The sequence below is a fragment of the Etheostoma spectabile genome, chromosome 19, assembly GCF_008692095.1.
Source record: "Etheostoma spectabile isolate EspeVRDwgs_2016 chromosome 19, UIUC_Espe_1.0, whole genome shotgun sequence".
In the NCBI taxonomy this organism is placed as follows: domain Eukaryota; kingdom Metazoa; phylum Chordata; class Actinopteri; order Perciformes; family Percidae; genus Etheostoma; species Etheostoma spectabile.
Genome location: NC_045751.1, coordinates 6,388,312 through 6,407,779, shown reverse-complemented (window position 1 = coordinate 6,407,779; position 19,468 = coordinate 6,388,312). Strand labels below are relative to the sequence as shown.

The 19,468-nt window shown below is 38.8% G+C and overlaps 1 protein-coding gene across 4 annotated transcripts in view; it reads left to right on the top strand.

The window, feature by feature from the left end:
- Positions 1-19,468, top strand: part of frem1a (Fras1 related extracellular matrix 1a) — a 68,322-nt gene that overhangs the window by 1,413 nt on the left and 47,441 nt on the right. For all 4 annotated transcript variants that reach the window (XR_004336469.1, XM_032544662.1, XM_032544661.1 and 1 more), the window contains exons 2-8: positions 5,723-6,045; positions 8,507-8,601; positions 8,699-9,009; positions 11,973-12,169; positions 13,844-14,167; positions 14,263-14,371; positions 15,069-15,200. Coding sequence is in view for 3 of the 4 variants with exons in the window: in XM_032544662.1 (XP_032400553.1) it covers positions 5,803-6,045; positions 8,507-8,601; positions 8,699-9,009; positions 11,973-12,169; positions 13,844-14,167; positions 14,263-14,371; positions 15,069-15,200 (1,411 nt within the window). In the remaining variant the exon portion in view is untranslated. The remainder of the gene's footprint in view (positions 1-5,722; positions 6,046-8,506; positions 8,602-8,698; positions 9,010-11,972; positions 12,170-13,843; positions 14,168-14,262; positions 14,372-15,068; positions 15,201-19,468) is intronic.

Sequence of the window (19,468 nt, the reverse complement as noted above, 5' to 3'; positions counted from 1 at the left end):
TCTTTCAAATGATTATTTTTTCTTGTACATAGCACACTATTTCTAACCTCTCCGTTCCCATTAAGGCTAGAACTGTTTGTTTTTGGTCAGAAGTGTAAATGTGTGCGTTGAACTAGACCCAAAAGATTCCCATGGATTTACTCACCCTCGGTGAACCAATCCAATAACAACAGGAATTCCATTGAAAGAATGTCTTTGGCTTTGAGGTTTCATTTTCTCAGATGCTGATGTGAATAGACTTCGGAAAGGCTCCTACAGGGCCAGGGCTGACATTATAGTAGGCCAATCCTCACGAGGTGTAAAACGACTGAGGAATGCCCCTTTAGGAGAGTGTGAATGAGCTGGAGAGAGTGGTGCCATTGTCAGACCATCCAACACTGTTTGGGTTTGGATTAGGGAGTGAATTTTGTACTAGCATTGGCTTTTGGGGAATGTAAATGCAAAAAACACTCCCGGACATGTGAGGTGAATTCAAGGGGAAGTTTGTGGTCTTTACCCATGTGGTTAGGCTCTAAAGCCACATAATCTAGCCTAAATCAACAGCGATTCATTTAGGGGATTGCTTCTGTGCCACCGGATGTCCCTCAACTTCCGCTTTCTTTGTGTTGACTTTCAACTCTAGTGTATTTCTGAGGACTATGGTTATTTGCTCCTCAGATCTCTGCAGGGTAAATCCAGACAGCTAGCTAGACTATCTGTCCAATCTGAGGACTATGGTTATTTGCTCCTCAGATCTCTGCAGGGTAAATCCAGACAGCTAGCTAGACTATCTGTCCAATCTGAGGACTATGGTTATTTGCTCCTCAGATCTCTGCAGGGTAAATCCAGACAGCTAGCTAGACTATCTGTCCAATCTGAGTTTTGTCTTGTGCAACTAAAACTACTTTTGAGCGAGCACATGTTCAACCAAAACAAGTTCCTTCCCGAGGCTATTTTGTTATTGTGTCCGGTGCTATTGTGATTGGTATAAAGAAATGCCAATAAACCAGAGCCCGTTTTCCTCCTATCTCAGAATGCTATGTGGACTAGCCACACTAAAATCCACCGTACCCAACAGGTTAGGGGCGGCTGGGGCTCATGTGGTCGAATGGTCACCTGCCATCACCTGAAGGTTAGTGGTTCGATCCCTGTTCCTGCAGCCCTTAGTCAAAGTGTCCTTGGGAAAGACACTGAACCAATTGGTGTGTGAATGGCTCCTGTACCATGTGAAGGGCCTTTAAGTAGTCCCTAAGACTAGAAAAATAAATGTAAATAAATAAATGTAAATACAGTCCAGGCAATAGGACGGCTTGTTGGCATTAATGTCTCGCTGGCATTATGTTTTATAGCGACTGTAACATGAATCTCTACCAAAACAGGAAAAGGATCAATTGCAAACAGAGACAGGACCCTCAGAGTGCTCTAGGCAGCTTAACATTAGGACCTTTCCCAGCACTCCCACCTCCTATCTTCAGCCTCCCCACTCAGCCATTTGAATCTCTAACAAGACAGTTCATATCAGTGAGATGCAGTCATGTAGTGCAACACAATGCCGGACAGGGTGTTATCTGCTAAAACACGATCAACACTCAGATCTGGCATGCGGTTGGACTTTGGTTGGCTCTACATCTCATTACTCACAAAGCAGCTTGTTAAGTAGTGTGTGCTCATGTAGAGTGGTAAGGAGAAGACACTTCTTTCGTCTCACTGACTGTCTGGGAAATGTTTCATTCATGAAAACATGGTCTGCGGCCAAAAATATTTTGGCATCTGAACCGTAGACTGTAAGAATAGTGGACCCATTGGTTTGAGGACTGGTCATTGGAGCATACATTTTGGCAATACAGGTGTCACCATCTTCACATCGTCACCATCACAAGTTGTGATGACTTTTGTGCTAAGCTTAACGCTAAAAAAAGAAAGTTGCCGATTTTCAGCTCTTTAGAAGCGAGTCATCTAGTGGAGATTTACAGGCGGGTCACTTCAGACCTCCTGGGACTGGGGCCGTTCATATGCATGTATGGCCCAGAAAGTTTACAGAAAATCTGCAAACTTTCCCTTAAGTTACTATCTAACGCTAGAGGTAGCTAGCTATGTTGACATGACGCTGAACAAGACATTTTTAGGTGAGTTTAAGACAAAAACCCTGGAAAATACCCCAAAATGAACTCAGGTCTATTTCCATGTACATTGTACCAGGATTAGCATTGCTAAGCCTATGTCCTATGTCTATTGAAGAAGACTGAAAACTAGTGATTGAGGCCATTAACTCATTATTTAAATATTTACAGAGCTATTAAATCAATTGAGATTAATGGACATTTTTTTCATAGATTTCAATAAAAACAGACTTCTTTTTGTAGCCAGTGGAGTCGCCTCTGCTGGAAATGAGATAAAATTCAGGTTTAGGGAGCTTACGCATTGGCTGCATCCTAAAGCTGTAGGATGGGGTTGAGATCAGGGCTCTTTCTTTAGGGTTCTTTCACACCAAACTAGGAAAATCATGTCTTTATGGAGCTGGTTTTGTGCATGGTGGCATTATCATTATCATCTAACAATATCTATTGTTAGGGTCAGGGTTTCTTGGTCCTCTAACAGGAAAGGACCAAACCAAAACCGTGTTGAAATGGGTAGGAACACTGTATAAGAAGATCGGATAGACGGAACACATAAATAGCTCTAGGTAGTAATGTACTGTGTGTTGATTAAAATTGCGGCTAAATGTGATATTGGCAAAGTTGTTGTTGTCATTTTCAGCCGTACCTGTAAGATTATATAATAAGAGACAAAGTGGCGATTTGACCAACGGGACGTCCTTGCTGAGCTTTTTTTCTGTCTTGCTTTGCTAGCGTCTTTGATAAACCAAAACGTTTCGAGCAGCAAAATGTCAGCGGTCGGACTGACTGCTACTTTGGGTGGTGTCACTTTCTTCAGTCTGCGGCCCAACAGGTAAATTTGGTCTTTAACCTAATGTTAGTGAAAGTGTTGACATATGGAAGCATCAAACATTCATTTTATTTGTTCATCAGCCCCGTATTCTAAGTGTCATTGAATTGTATGCATGGGACACAGGAGTTCTTGACCCGGAAGGTCATGTTACCAAACATTGTGACTGGGTCTATTTAAGATGACCCTTCATTGAAAAACTAATGGACCAAACTACTGTATGAAAAACAGGCCCAGAGACTGCATATGTTCGGCACTATAATGAATGACTAATGTTAAAATATGTATGTTCTGACAACTGTAGCTGATGCTAAGGTTTTGGTCTTTCAACGCGGATTTGGTCCCCCGCTCTCATCAGGCTGGTTCCCAACATCAGCAGGCAGCTGTTGGTATTCATAAAGCTCAGATAAAGTAGATAGAGTGGAGCATTTAGCAGCTAAAAAGACAGATATGTTTCTCATGACTTGGTGGAGACCAAAACAGACCTAACGTCGGAGACAAACACAACTCAAATGAGTGCTAATGTTACTCTCTGTCTGCTTGATGTGTTATTAGGCAACTGTTTGGGGGTCTAAGACCATTGGAAATCCCGTTTTTTTGCACTCAGCTCCTTGAATATGATCTTTCCAGCTCCTCTAAACACAGGCATTGTTCACGGGTACAAGCTATAACACGTCCCCCAATGCAGAGGCTGATTATAAGGTGCTTTTTTTCTGTTCAGTATGCATTCTGTGTGAGGTCTGGAGAAGGTGTCCTAGACAAGTGTTGAAGGAATGTGGCAGGATGACATCTGAAGCCTGTTTCCGGATACAAAACAGGTACACCGCACATCCTCAGTGGGATCTAGGGTGAGATACGATGCAACTTTACTGGTCACTGAAAAGGAAGGAGATATACGGCTTTTAATAATGGCAACTCCAGCAGTGAAAGGACGTCTTCTATAGTGGAAAGGCCCATGTTGGGGGGAACTCTATGTAAAGGTCAAAGGCCACTGACAAACATCATGTCATTACTAGAGAGTTGCGCCTTGGGGGAAGGTTGCTCGTAATGAACATATTTCCTGACAAGCTGAGCACAGAACAGTCACACTGTCTGCCAACCGAGATGCCTGAGGCTGATTATGTTCAAAAACAACCAACAGTGTTGGAGTATTCCTGTATGTGGAGGCGTGCTTATAAATATTGTTGAAAAAATGAGTGCAGGATGGTGGTACACTTCTGCCTAGACAGTAGTTATGTTTAATTATATTGTGCCTTGTGGCATTGGCTGCTTCTTAACAGAAATCAAACTTTGCGGTTATGATGGAGAATTGATGATGAGGATTATTCCCTTTTTACAACAAAGCAAAAATAAAATACTATCCAAAACTACTAATGTGATGTAGTTACTGCTTTGCTTTTGCAATAACACAGTACATCAGTCAAAAAGTCTGTCATTATGAAAGTTATTGTCAAAATCCAATTTGAATAATTTTTTATTCATGAATAAAAATATTCAAGCGGAGGAATCCACCTCGACACTCCGATGACCGTTCATTTGTACACATTGAAAACGCAAACAAAACATGGACACAACTTTATGTAGACTTGGTAAGCCCCGCCCACATTTTCTTATCCAATCAGTCATTTTATAGGTTATTATGTTTATATTTCATAGTCATAGTTAATATTTAACCCTCGCGTTGTCTTTGGATCAAATTGACCCGTTTTCAGGTAATTTTGTTTTGTCACCAAAAAAGGGGCCGTCGAAATAAGCGCTGAAAACGTCAACATTAAAAATGTCAAAAAACGTTGAAAAAAACACCAAAAACATAAAACCCCACAACATTAAAAAAGTGACAAAAATGTGGGAAAAAGCGATAATAATTTTTTTGGGGTTGACGGGAAGACAACACAAGGGTTAATCATGATCTACTGCACTGTTTAACCCCAACACTGTTCACTTTTTCACCATTGCACACAGACTACCATAGTACCTTAGCTTATCATGGTCATTGCATTTCTGTGATTCATGACTAAATATTAACGATGACTATGAAATAATATACCTAAAAGAAATGACCATGTATAATGTCACTGATGTTCATTTTGACAAACCCACAGCAAAGTATCGCTCAATTGTGCAGTTCCCCACAGCTTTGTAGAGCAAAGTTAGCAACTGACTTACAGAGTGGAGCATTTAGCAGCAAAATAACCAGATTTTTGTACTTAAGAGTTGGTGGAGAACAAACAAGAGCTAAAAGGAGAGAGAATATTTTACTTTGATTAACCAAGTGGACACAAAAAGACAAACAAATGATATATAGGCAGATTACTAACATGTTAGCCATTGGATTTGTAAGGTGATAATATGCTATATCAATGTTACATTTACAGCTATTAGGGCATCTGTCAAGTGGTCAAAAACCAATTTGTTCAGCTTTGTTGAAAGGATGGATCACAAAAACTTACTATCACAATCTACCATCCCACAGTCTATATTCATATATTGTCATATGTTCAATTGACACCAGTGAAACTACGTTTGGTCCTTTTCTAAGTTCTGCTTGTTGTTTTGCTAACACAATAGCAAGATCAATCTATTAACACTGCTATATTTGCTTATGTGAAATACAAAAATTGTACACTTTCTCATTTGGTTTCTTTAAATGTTGAGGTGTTTTTAGTTTTGTTCATTTGCTTCATTTGCACTTCCTGCCAGGCCAGCTAGTTACAGAAATTAGTGATAGAGAGTAGTAAATTAGACATTTTCTATGTGACATATGCTCCAGACTTAAACTTGGTTAATTTATTCACAGCTCCAGAGTGTGTTCCTAAAAACCTTGGTTTGGACCCAGCCATTGAAGACCCTACAGACGCTTGCTTGTGACTGACAGCGATGGGTTCACGGGGTCAAACACTGGCCTGGACCTTGTTTCCAGTTTTTCTGCTGGGATTGACTTGCCCATCACACGGTTCCCTCGTAAAAGCCAACAAGGGTTTAAAAGTGAGACGGGGTCAGACCGCCTACCTCCAGGACGGTGACCTGCAGTTCCACATTCCCCGTCAGAAGGATGCATGCAAGGTGGAGGTGGTCTTAAACGAGCCCATAACTCAACAAGTGGGAAAGCTCATGCCCCAGGTAATGGAAAAAAAAAAAGCCTTTTACAATGAAAACCCCAGTGTGTTCCACGCAAATAACCATGTGTAGTAAAACCGAGTTGAAGACATGCGTTATGCTTCGACAGCAAACATGTAGGAAACCATGTAATGTATTATTAGTCGTTGTCATTGTGGTAATGATGACAAGAACTAAGTGCTGGGTTGTAAGGCTTTTGATTTATATTTCACCTTTTTACCAAATCTACCTGTCCCTCCAGGTCTTACAGTTGTATGTCCCCGTGCATTGGTAAGGAGGACACACACTGTTGTCCCAGGACTTTGATTCTCAAGTGTAAATCCTGTGGGTTTTTAGGTTTTCTGTACACTTGGGTTTAGGGTAGATCAAGGCTCAGCGTGAAAGCTTTCTTAGAAAACTTAATTGTACCCTTCATCCTTAACAAGCTTGGAGATATATTTCAGTGTCTGGAGCAGCCTGACCTTTAGTCAAGAAAAGAGAGGTATTTAAGGGAAAATAGGATGGAGGGACCCCTCCATATACTCCTCCTTTGTTTTCTAGGTGTTGACTGATACAGTTATCTCTTTGATGTCCAAATCATTGCTTTTATCATATGACATTTAGCTGACACTTTCATCCAAAGTGACCTACAATTGCTCTATACAGTATGTCAGAGGTTGCAAGCCTCTGGAGCATCTAGGATCATCTAAGTGTCTTGCCCAAGGACACAGTTTGCAGTGGGAATCAAACCCAGATCTCCCACACCAAAGGCGTGTGTCACATCCGCTGCGCCATCACCACGCCAATTGAGTCATTTTCTTGCTTACAGTGTTTTCCTCCGAAGTAGTACACAGTAAGTCAGTAGTATATACAGTAGTTGGGTTACCTTGGGGTCCTTATGGAAGTCATTTTGGGGTTCCATGGTTCTGGAGAAAGCTTAAGAAGCAATTCCAGAGGCCAAGCAATCGATCCGTTTGACTGGGCACTGTACATTAGTTTATGTAACACCTGAATCAGGGTTAGTTGCAAAAAATGTATTGAGATTCAAAAAATCTAGTATTGTGGAACTTTTAGTATGAATTTAGAGACGATGAGTAGTCTGTTCTTAAGTCATGTATCATCATCTACCAATTGATTCAGAACAATTGCAAATACTCCTTGGATATTAAATCATTGTCATTCAAGAGTCCATCTTTTTTTTTTTGTCCTCCATGCCCTTGTGTTGTCTTCGGGTCAAATTTGACCCATTTTCTAAATGTCCATTTTCAGAAAATGTGGGTTTCTTTTTAACTTTTTAATTTTAAGTAACCCCAACAAGTTGGATGATTCCACACAACGCACTACGCAAGTACAACAAAAGATCGGATCTCTAATTTCATTGAATTTAGGGGGTTTTGTAACATTTTTTTGCATTTTAAAAAAGAAATTGAAACGTTTCAAAACAGCGTCCCTACTGAACGTTGATATAAACCAGTCTGTGATTATCCTTCCTTTTAACATAAGTCCAAAAAGTTCATATTTTCTGCTATTTTAACTCAAGGATTAGGTTTAATTTCCCCAAAAATTAGGTTCATTGACCACGAATTCCAAAAACAAGTGTAAAACTAGTAATAAGTTGGTGTTAGTGGTGTATATACATGGTAATGAGAAAGAAGTGTAAAACGGCAACAGCACAAAAGTGGCAAAAGTTTCGAGAAAAAGGGATAAAAACATCAGAAAAAGTTTTTTTTGTTTTGGCCCGGGAGGACGACAAGTGCACGGTCCAATGGAAGACAACGCAAGGGTTAATAGCAGCAATGTAGGGACAGTAGAAGTGTCCTATGTACTAAAGCTTCATTGTAACCCAAGTCATTATTAATTCACTATTCATGTATTATTGGAAGCCTTATTCTTCAAATATACAGTAGGCTATTGAATTTTATCATGGCCTTGGAAAATGATGTTGATGTTGTTAAGACTACCTGAGTTAGCAATTAATTGCAACTGTCTCTGTTTTCTAGTGCCAAGTAACATACAAACCTATTTGAAAATGCTAGGGAGAATTTGGAAATGACAGTCCTGTGAAATTAATTGTTACTTAAGTTTGTGAGAACTTGGTGTTCCTTGGCAGATAACCTTTGAGTGATCTGAAAACTGGTCTTAAATCATAAATAAATAAAGTTGTGAGGTTTCTTCATGCCAAGACATACTGAAGTCTTCTGAAGAGTCTATCTTTTTTTTTTTTTTAAATCCTCCATGTCCTCCTTTGTCATTAGCAACAGCGTGGAGGAGGGGTGGGGGTGGGGATGCACGGTCACAGAAGGCTTGTATCATGCGGAAGCGCCAACGGTTTTGTTGTCATTACTTTGAATTCCTCATGGGGGCGACAGAAACTCTATAGTATAGCTTTAAGTTAGCTAAGCAAAGTCCAGGTAGTTCTGCATACTCTAGTTCCAAATCACTCATTGTTTCTGAATAATTAAGATTTCTCCCTTTGTGTGTGCAGGTATTTGATTGCCACTATCTGGCGGACGAGGTGAAGTACGTCCATAACGGCTGTCCATTGTTAAAGAAGGACACCGTCAAGCTTCGACTGTACAGGTACATCTGGACCTCCTTCAAATGGGAAACAGGCCAATCCTCTTTTGTCCTGTTCTTGCTGCATATATATGATCCTCTTATGGTTTTTTTGAACCAGATTCACGGATACGGAGACACACATGGAGGTGTTTTCTCTCCATGTGGACGTTGTGGAACCTGATTGCGGCATCATCAAGCTGGGGCCCAAATCTCTGGAGGTTCCTGAATTCTACGGTCTCTCTGACACCGTGGATGGCCACGTGGTGTCCTTCCATTATGAGAGGAGGTCTAGTCTGGAGTGCAGCATCTATCTGAGTGGCCATGACACCCACCTTCCAGCCCACGGCCAACTGGTCACCGGAGAACCAGAAAAAGCTACCACAAGAGGGGACGAGCCAGAGAGCTTCATCCACCTACGCCAGCAGCTAGGTAACCTAGAAAACTGCATGGCTGACAGCTGATGATGGCAAATCCCCATTCCTAGCTTATCCATAATTCAATAAGACAAATATACAGCAATAAAACAAATTTGTCCAAGAAATAAGGTTAATAATTGTGTAGAAATGATTTCTGTCCTTTGAGTCATACAATAGTGTAACAATTGTCTGTTTGCACAGGATCACAAATCAAACAGTAAGGCTCATGTGTAGAATTGTATACAATGGTTCAAATTATTCTGATGGCATGTATTTTTATAGAGGAATCAGACTTAGAAAATTGGTGCAGTGTTGTTGTTTCAGACCTTCCTTCTCAATCAGTCGTGGTCAGATTAATTTGGGCGTGCTTGCCTGCCCCACTGGATTTTTGGATGCTAACGAGGGGTTACCCTCTATGGTATATATCAAGAGAGCGTGCAAGATCACACAAAGTTCAAGTATTGTGTTTGTGACCAGGCCACCTGTGGTTTGGACCAATCAGATGTGCAGATTTGAGTCGCGCATGCTCAGATACTGAAATTGGTGGAATCCATGAAACAATAAACCTTTCTCATCACGAACAATAACAGAAGATGGAAATCATTCCCGTAGGTTCATTTTTACTGTAATGACATCACAGAAGTCTCTCGTTAGCATCTTGTAGGCTACATGTCGCAAAGTGACGCACGCGCGACTAAAATCTGCACTCAACTTACATCGGGGACAGTTAGTTCAAAACTACAATGGGAACTCCGAAACGGATTAACGTACTGTAGATACTGGAAACTGGAGAGTACTACTTCATTGAAACGTCCCGTCATATTCAGTGGACAGCTAATGTTGTCACATACGTGACCTGATGTGTTCGGGAGATTTTATTCTGCAGTAGCTATTTATACAAATACAAAAATGTGTCAGGGTTTTCACATACAGTGCATAGATATATTCAGTGGCTTTCTGGGCTCTTTTTAAATTTATTTGTTTAATTTTTTACAACTTGTCCCGCCCTTCATGTTGAAATCAGCCCACCTCTCTATGAGGTGCCAAATGTTAAAAATTCTGATACAATTTTACAGCTGATACACTGTATTTTCATTACTTAGCTCACGTTCCTCTACATTTGGCTAATTTCTCTCACATTTGAATCTAAATGTTGAATGTTCAATTTTAAATCTAAACCTAAATGTTAAAACTAAATCTATATGTTAAATGTTAAATGTAATTCTAAATGTTAAATCCATATTTCAATGTAAAATTTAAATGTTTAAATTAATCTATATGTTAATGTAATTCTAAATGTTAAATACACATTTACATGTTAAATCTAAATGTTAAAACTATATCTATATGTTAAATGTAAATCTTAGTGTTAAATACACATTTAAATGTTAAATCTAAATGTTAAAACTATATCTATATGTTAAATGTAAATCTAAGGTTAAATCCACATTTAAATGTTAAATCCAAATTTAAATGTTGAATCTAAATGTTAAAACTAATCTATATGTTAAATGTTAAATGGAATTCTAAATGTTAAATCTAAATTTAAATGTTAAATTTAAATCTAAATCTAAATGTTAAATCTAAATGTTAAAACGAAATCCATATGTTAAATGTAAATCCAAATGTTATATCAACATTTAAATGTAAATCCAAATGTCAAATCAACATTTAAATGTTAAATGCAAATGTTACAACTAAATCTAAATGTTAAATGTAAAACTAGGTGTTTAGAAAATATCAACAGCCTATTCTTTGTTTCACCTTCTGGTCCAATGGCTGAAGGCGGGGGGGGGGGGGGGGGGGGGGGGGGGGGGGGGGGGGGGGACACTGCAAGGGGTGTGGTCTATTTGCTTATCTTCAAAACATTTAGCTTTACATTTAACATTTACATTTCTGTGACAGACCAACAAGAGACATGGTCTTTCTGAGTTTTCTGCCTGTAAAAAAGTTTTTCCTCGCCACAATGCTTGGATGGTTGTTAATTATAGAGTGTGGTCTAGATCTACTCTATATGTAAAGTAACCTGAAAAAACTGTTGTGATTTGACAAATTGAATTGAAAATTAAATTGAATAGTTTTAGATTCAACATTTATATTCAACATTTATATTTATATTTTTATACTTTTTATTTTTTTTATTCAAAATCATAACAAGAGTTATCTCGAGACACTTTACAGATAGAGTAGGTCTAGACCACACTCTATAATTTACAAAGCCCCAACATTTCTAGCAATTCCCCCCAAGAGCAAGCAATTAGTGCGACGGTCCATCCATCCATCTTCATCCCCTTATCCGGTATCGGGTCTCGGGGGCAGCAGCTCCAGTAGGGGACCCCAAACTTCCCTTTTCACGAACCACATCAACCAGCTCCGACTGGGGGGATCCCGAGGCGTTCCCAGACCAGGTTGGAGATATAATCCCTCCACCTAGTCCTGGGTCTTCCCCGAGGCCTCCTCCCAGCTGGACGTGCAATAGTGGCGAGGAAAAACTCCCTTTTAGGAAGAAACCTCGGTCAGACCCAGTCTCTTGGTGGGTGGTGTCTGACGGGGTCGGTTGGGGGTGTGATGAACAGTGGCAATAGTAGGAACAGTATAGATAATGGAACCTTGACTAGAAATAGTAGTTACATAAGCATATTTTTGACAATTGCAACGAACATGTTTTACACAAATTCTTAAAGTCTTAAATGTGAGAAACATTTGCTAAATATGAGGAAAGTGAGCTAATAAGCAATTTATATCAGCTATAAAATTTAATCTGTATTTTTACATTTGGCACCCCGTATCTCTTGACCCTGGTCTAAGCATTTAAACACAAATTCAACACTGGTTAAACCCTGGGTTAGAGGGGTGTCAGTGGTAATAGATAAAGAATAGACCCCTGTGGAATCAGTTAAGTCTGCCATTATGTAGATGTTACATTCAAAAGGTAAAAGTGCTGTAAAATCCCTTCATGGTTTTGTAATTATGCAGATAATAAAGCCAGAGCAATGTGTAAATCAGAAGACTGCCTGAAGGGTCTGAAGCGAGTGAAGTTCACCAAAATTCCCTGTGATGACTTCCTGGTGATGGGGCTGAGGTACCAGCACATAGACCCTCCATCTCCAGACGTAGACTACATCGCAATCAGACTAGATCTCAAGGACACCAGGAGTGGCAGCGTCTATCAGGTAATTTGGCTGTTGTTAAGTACTGGTAAGTTTTAGCTTTAAAATGTGGGTCATGGACACTATGACCCACATATTTACGTTTCATTTATCAGGCGACACAGCTCCTAAAAAGCCGCAGTAATTGTGACGGGAGCAAATTAGGAAGTGTTAAAGTGACACATTTTGCACAAGGGTTGGTAAACAAATACAGGACTTCCACCCACTGTTCGTGTCCCGGAACAAACTGAACAGAACGGAACTACGTCACATCAGTGAGGTCACAGATGTAAGGATTTTAATTCATACTTTGTAGTTTTTGTGCATAAAACTAACCAATACTGCTACGGTTTCACAATGTAATTGATGTTTTTCAAAACCATGACCTTATATATGAGGATGCTCCTGCAGGTCGCATATCCCGCCACCGCTACGGGTGCTAATTTATGAAGTGCTCCTTTGGGTCGTAAAAGAGGGTGGAGGCTTTGAAATAAACGACCTACGTGGTCGTATAGGTTTCGGAGGACTTGTTCATTGAATGTCAGCACAATTTACTGTAATTAAATTATATAATATAATATTTGTCAATAATTGAGCCATTTTCCTATATCAGTGTTCTTTTTAACGACCCAATTGTAACATGATTGATTCCACACAACGCTCTTTGCCAAGTACACACCTCTACTTTCATTAATTTTGGGGCGTCTTATTCAATTTTATAGCATTTGAAAAAAACAAATGGAAGTGTTGTTGAAATAGTATTGAGTAAAAGTTGACATATTCCAGTCTGTGATTATCATCAACATCCATTCCTTTAATTTTAGTCTCAATAATTCCTAATTTGTGTTTTTCTAACCCAAACATTAGGTATAATTTCCTATAAATGAGGTTCATTGACCATAAATTCCAAAAATTCCAAAAATAAAGTTAATAAGTTAGTGTTACACGGTGTTGAAAACGTCAAAAAAGTGACAAACACTGAAAAAAAGCGTCAAAAGTGTTGAAAAAAAGAGACAAAAACATAAGAAAAAGTTAAAAACATTGATAAAAAACATCAAAAGTGTTGAAAAAAGGGACAAAAATGTAAGAAAAAGTCGATAACAAGCGTCAACAAAAGTGTTGATTTTCACTTTTGACGGGAAGACGACACAAATTTGTTTTTATTTCTTTATTTAGCTCACATCTTTAAGGTTTTAGTTGTTTTAGCCTTTATTTTTAAAATATTGGCACTACATGAACTCCATAACAGATTGATTAGATCACCAAATTTGCTCAAAAAAAGGATAAAAACGTAGACCAGGGGTCTTCAACAGGGGGTCCGCGACCCCTAGGGGGACCGCGGAGGTACTGCATGGGGGTCGCGGAAGTTTTGGTTGATTAGACTTTTTCTTATATCCCCCCCCCCCCCTGCAATTTTTCCCACTAATTGAAATGTCTTTAAATACACATTAACATGAATTCAACACACTGCAGTAAACAGATAAATGGAGGCAGAAGATGTCTTTCAGTCATCAATGCACACACGGCACTATAGGACCAGTTTGATATAACACAATGTTATACAATATATATATAATTAGGGGGTCCCCGCTCCATCTCGCCATCAGTTTGGGGGTCCTTAGCCTGGAGAACGTTGAAGACCCCTGACGTAGACAATTTAGCTTGAATTACTAATTTCTTTTGTTTTTTGTTGTGTAGTCTGAAAAGGCCTGGATTCCAGTGCAGATAGTGGGTGCGATGCCCAACCAGCCTCCCAAAGCGTCCTTCATGTCCATGTTCATCCTGGAAGTGGACCAGTTCATCCTCACTCCGCTCTCCACTGCCACGCTAGACGCCGAAGACGAGGAAACCCTCAAACAGCATTTGGTTTTCAACGTCACCAAACCGCCTGCGGCCGGCTTCATCGCCCATCTGTCGGATCACACCCGCCCGATCTCTTCCTTCACGTGGCTCGATCTCAACGGCATGCTCATTGGGTATCAACCTCCGAACTCCTCACACACCCAACGCAGGAATTACGAGGTACCACTTCCCTTTCTCATACTTTTTGCAGTATGCAAAACAAATTTTGGTGTTGTGACTGGTTTCTGATTTTTTTTTGTAATCATCCCATACAGGTGGAATTTGAAGTTCATGATTTTTTCTTTGAGAAGAGCCCGTCAATGACTGTTCACATATCTGTAAGGAATGCAGACACAAATGCACCCAGAGTGTCCTGGAACATGGGTATGCTATCATTGTCATTGCATTGTCAAATGCACATTTCTTTTTTTTAAATGCATGAGATCAATGAAGTTGTTTGTGTAATAACTCCCATTTATTTGAACAATGATCACTTGACAATACTAAAAGGACTCATCGCCCAACTTACCAGTTTGATGGAGCTTTTTAGCCTCTTTTAGCGAAATGTCTTCGGTTCGGTCTCACTTGACTTTCACATGCGGAGTGTCTTTTTCCAGGAACAAAGCTTTGAAAATCCACTACCTGCCAAGTATGGACAGACAAAACAAAGTTGGCACATAACTGGTCAAAAACGTCAAACATTTAACAGCTAAAGAGCCAGATATGTATCTCAGGAGTTGGTGGAGACCAAATAGGAGCTACAATAAGAGCAAATATTGAAGATACATTCATCAAGTGGACACAAACACATCTCAAAGTAACACTAATAATAATGTGTATCTGTTGTGAGTTTTTTGGTTTGTCAAAAAATAATTAATGCAGATTAGGAAAGATTTATAAGCCAAATGCAATTAGCATAAATGTAAAAGCTTGTTTACAACAAAGAGTCTGGTATAGACACTGGAATTCATCTCAATACCATCTCAAAGTTTTTAACTCTCTGGTCTTTTTAGTATCTTTCAGAATTATGTCTGGCATGTATTGTATGCTTAGCTAAGTCTATGAACAACTTGTCTTATAGGTCTCAGTCTGTTAGAGGGTCAGTCTAGGCCAATAACGTGGGAGCAGCTCCAGATTGTGGACAACGACAATTTAAATGCTGTCCGGATCATCACGGTGGACGGCCTGCAGCACGGACAGCTCACCGTCAGAGGTACGGACGCAACAAAACCACACACTGCCACTTCTATTTGGTTTCATTTCATTTCATTTGAAGCTCATTCATGGTAAAATCATCCATCCGTTATGAGCCGGGGCATCATCAGGTAGGGTACTTTTGGCTGTTCCCAAAATCAAACCTTAAGCAACAGTGACTGTCTTAACCACACTGTTGATAGATAGACAATTTATGCTTAACTGTGGACATTTTACACAACAATTACTTACAAAAACATAGCTGTACCACAAAACTTTCACAAAAGCAGGAGTTATTGGGTATTTTTGCTTCAGTTTGTTGAGGGCAGAGATGGCCGAGGGCACAAAGCTACAGCTGTAGCGTGTAGGTACTTTTTTTCAGATCAGAGAACCTATATATAACAAAATTAGCCAAAGATTTGAGGATTTTTTACAGTGGTGTGAAAAAGTGTTTGCCCCCTTCCTCATTCCTGTCCCTTTGCTGTTTGTCACACTTAAGTGTTTCGGAACATCAAACCAATTTAAACAATAGTCAAGGACAACACAAGTAAACACAAAATGCAATTTGTAAATGAAGGTGTTTATTATTAAAGGTGAAAAAAAATCCAAACCATCATGGCCCTGTGTGAAAAGTGATTGCCCCCTTGTTAAAACATACTATAACTGTGGTTGTCCACACCTGAGTTCAATTTCTCTAGCCACACCCAGGCCTGATTATTGCCAACACTGTTCACACAAGGCACATTAAATAGGAGCTGGTTGACACAGTAAGGTCACCAGAAGATCCTTAAAAGCTACACATCATGCCGAGACCCAAAGAAATTCAGGAACAATGAGAAAGAAAGTAATGAGATCTATCAGTCTGGAAAGGGTTATAAAGCCATTTCCAAAGCTTTGGAATCCAGGAACCACAGTGAGAGCCTTATCCACAAATGGCGAAGACATGGAACAGTGGTGAACCTTCCCAGGAGTGGGCGGCCGCCCAAAATTACCCCAAGAGCGCAGCGGAGACTCATCCAAGAGGTCACAAAAGACCCCACAACAACGTCCAAAGAACCGCAGGCTCACTTGCCTCAGTTAAGGTCAGCGTTCATGCCCCACCATCAGGAAAAGACTGGGCAAAAATGCGTCAGGCAGAGTTCCAGGAGGAAAACCACTGCTGAGCAAAAAGACATCAAAGCTCGTCTCAATTCTCCACAAAACATCTTGATGATCCCCAAGACTTTTGGGACAACATTCTGTGGACCGATGAGACAAAAGTGGAACTCTTTGGAAGGTGTGGTCCAAGTATATCTGGCGTAGAAGGAACACTGCATTTCATAAAAAGAACATTATACCAACAGTAAAATAGTGGTGGTAGTGTGATGGTCTGGGGCTGTTTGCTGCTTCAGGACCTGGAAGACTTGCCGTGATAAAAGGAACTATGAATTCTGCTGTTTACCAAGAGTCCTGAAGGAGAATGTCCGACCATATGTTCGTGTACTCAAGCTGAAACGAACTTGGGTTCTGCAGCAGGACAATGATCAAAACACCAGCAAGTACACACCGAAGGCTGAAGAAAAACAAAATGAAGACTTTGGAGTGGCCTTGCCAAAGTCCTGACCTGAATCTATGAGATGTTGTGGAATGACCTATAAAGGCTGTTCATGCTGGAAAACCCTCTAATGTAACTGAATTAGGACAATCTGCAAAGATGAGTGGGCCAAAATTCCTCCAGGACGCTGTGAAGCGCATCTTGCACGTTATCGCAACGTTGGTTGCAGTTGTTGCTGCTAGGGGTGGCCCAACCAGTTATTAGGTTTAGGGGGCAATACATTTTTCACACAGGGATGATGGTTTGGATTTTTTTTCACCTTTAATAATAAACACCTTCATTTACAAATTGCATTTGTGTTTACTTGTGTTGTCCTTGACTATTGTTAAATTGGTTTGATGTTCCGAAACACTTAAGTGTGACAACATGCAAAGGAACAGGAAATGAGGAAGGGGGCAAACACTTTTTCACACCAATGTTCTATCTATCTATCTATGTCTGTGCCTAATAATGAAAAAATGAAATTTGCAAAAAAAAATTGGCTTGTATTTAACTTTTGTTGTCTAATTTTGGATTCAGACAACAAAAAGGGAAAAAAACTGCTCTGTTTTTTGTTTTTTTGTTTCAAAATGGTTCAAAGAAAAAACTATCAAAACAGAAATGGACCATATTACTGTAACACACATACTCTTTTTTTAACCCTCATGTTGTCCTCGGGTCCAACTAACCCATTTTCCTATATAAATGTTCTTTTTAATTCCCCAAAATAACATGATTGATTCCTCACAACGCTCTTTGCCAAGTACAAATCTCTACTTTCATTAATTTTGGGGCGTCTTATTCAATTTTATAGCAATTGAAAAAACAAATTGAAGTGTTTTTAATAGTGCTGAGTAAAAGTCGACATATTCCAGTCTGTGATTATCCATCAACATCCATTCCTTTAATTTTAGTCTCAATAATTCCTAATTTCTGCTTTTCTAACTCAAACATTAGGTTTAATTTCTATAAATTAGGTTCATTGACCATAAATTCTAAAAATTCCAAACATAAAGTTAATAAGTTGGTGTTGCATGGTGTTGAAAAAGTTAATAAGTGAAAAACATTGAAAACAAATGTTGAAAAAAGGGACAAAAATGTAAGAAAAAGTTAAAAACATTGAAAAAAGCATCAAAAGTTTGAAAAAAAGGGACAAAAATGTGAGAACTTAAACATAGGTATTTCCTATAAATGAGGTTTTATTGACCATAAATTCCAAAAATACCTGTGAAACTAAAGTTGATACGTTAGCGTACGTAGTGTCAAAATGTCAAAAAAGGGACAAACGTTGAAAGAAAGCGTCAAAGTGTTGAAAAAGTGACAAACGTGAAGAAAGCGTCAAAAGTGTTGAAAAAAGTGACAAACGTTGAAAGAAAGCGTCAAAGTGTTGAAAAAAGTGACAAACGTTGAAAGAAAGCGTCAAAAGTGTTGAAAAAAGTGACAAACATTGAAAGAAAGTGTCAAAGTGTTGAAAAAAGTGACAAACATTGAAAGAAAGCGTCAAAATGTCGAAAAAAGTGACAAACATTGAAAGAAAGCGTCAAAAGTTTTGAAAAAAGTGACAAACATTGAAAGAAAGCGTCAAAATGTCGAAAAAAAGTGACAAACATTGAAAGAAAGCGTCAAAAGTGTTGAAAAAAGTGACAAACATTGAAAGAAAGCGTCAAAATGTCAAAAAAAAGTGACAAACATTGAAAGAAAGCGTCAAAAGTTTGAAAAAAGTGACAAACATTGAAAGAAAGCGTCAAAATGTAAAAAAAGTGACAAACATTGAAAGAAAGCGTCAAAAGTTTTGAAAAAGTGACAAACATTGAAAGAAAGCGTCAAAATGTAAAAAAAAGTGACAAACATTGAAAGAAAGCGTCAAAAGTGTGAAAAAAGTGACAAACATTGAAAGAAAGCGTCAAAAGTGTTGAAAAAAAGTGACAAACATTGAAAGAAAGCGTCAAAATGTCAAAAAAAGTGACAAACATTGAAAGAAAGCGTCAAAATGTCAAAAAAAGTGACAAACATTGAAAGAAAGCGTCAAAAGTGTTGAAAAAAGTGACAAACATTGAAAGAAAGCGTCAGAAGTGTGAAAAAAGTGACAAACATTGAAAGAAAGCGTAAAATGTCGAAAAAGTGACAAACTTGAAAGAAGCGTCAGAAGTGTTGAAAAAAGTGACAAACATTGAAAGAAAGCGTCAAAAGTGTTGAAAAAAGTGACAAACATTGAAAGAAAAGCGTCAAAATGTCAAAAAAGTGACAAACATTGAAAGAAAGTGTCAAATGTCAAAAAATGACAAATTGAAAGAAAGTGTAAAATTCAAAAAGTGAAAACATTGAAAGAAAGCGTCAAGTGTTGAAAAAAGTGACAACATTGAAAGAAAGCGTCCAAATGTCAAAAAAGTGACAAACATTGAAAGAAAGTGTCAAAATGTCAAAAAAAGTGACAAACATTGAGAAAGTGTCAAAGTGTTGAAAAAAGTGAAACAACATTGAAAGAAAGCGTAAAATGTCGAAAAAAAGTGACAAACATTGAAAGAAAGCGTCAAAAGTTTGGTGAAAAAAGTGACAAACATTGAAAGAAAGACGTCAAAAATGTCAAAAAAGTGACAAACATTGAAAGAAAGCGTCAAAATGTCAAAAAAAGTGACAAAGCGAATTGAAAGAAAGCGTCAAAATGTCAAAAAAAGTGACAAAAATTGAAAGAAAGCGTCCAACATGTAAAACAA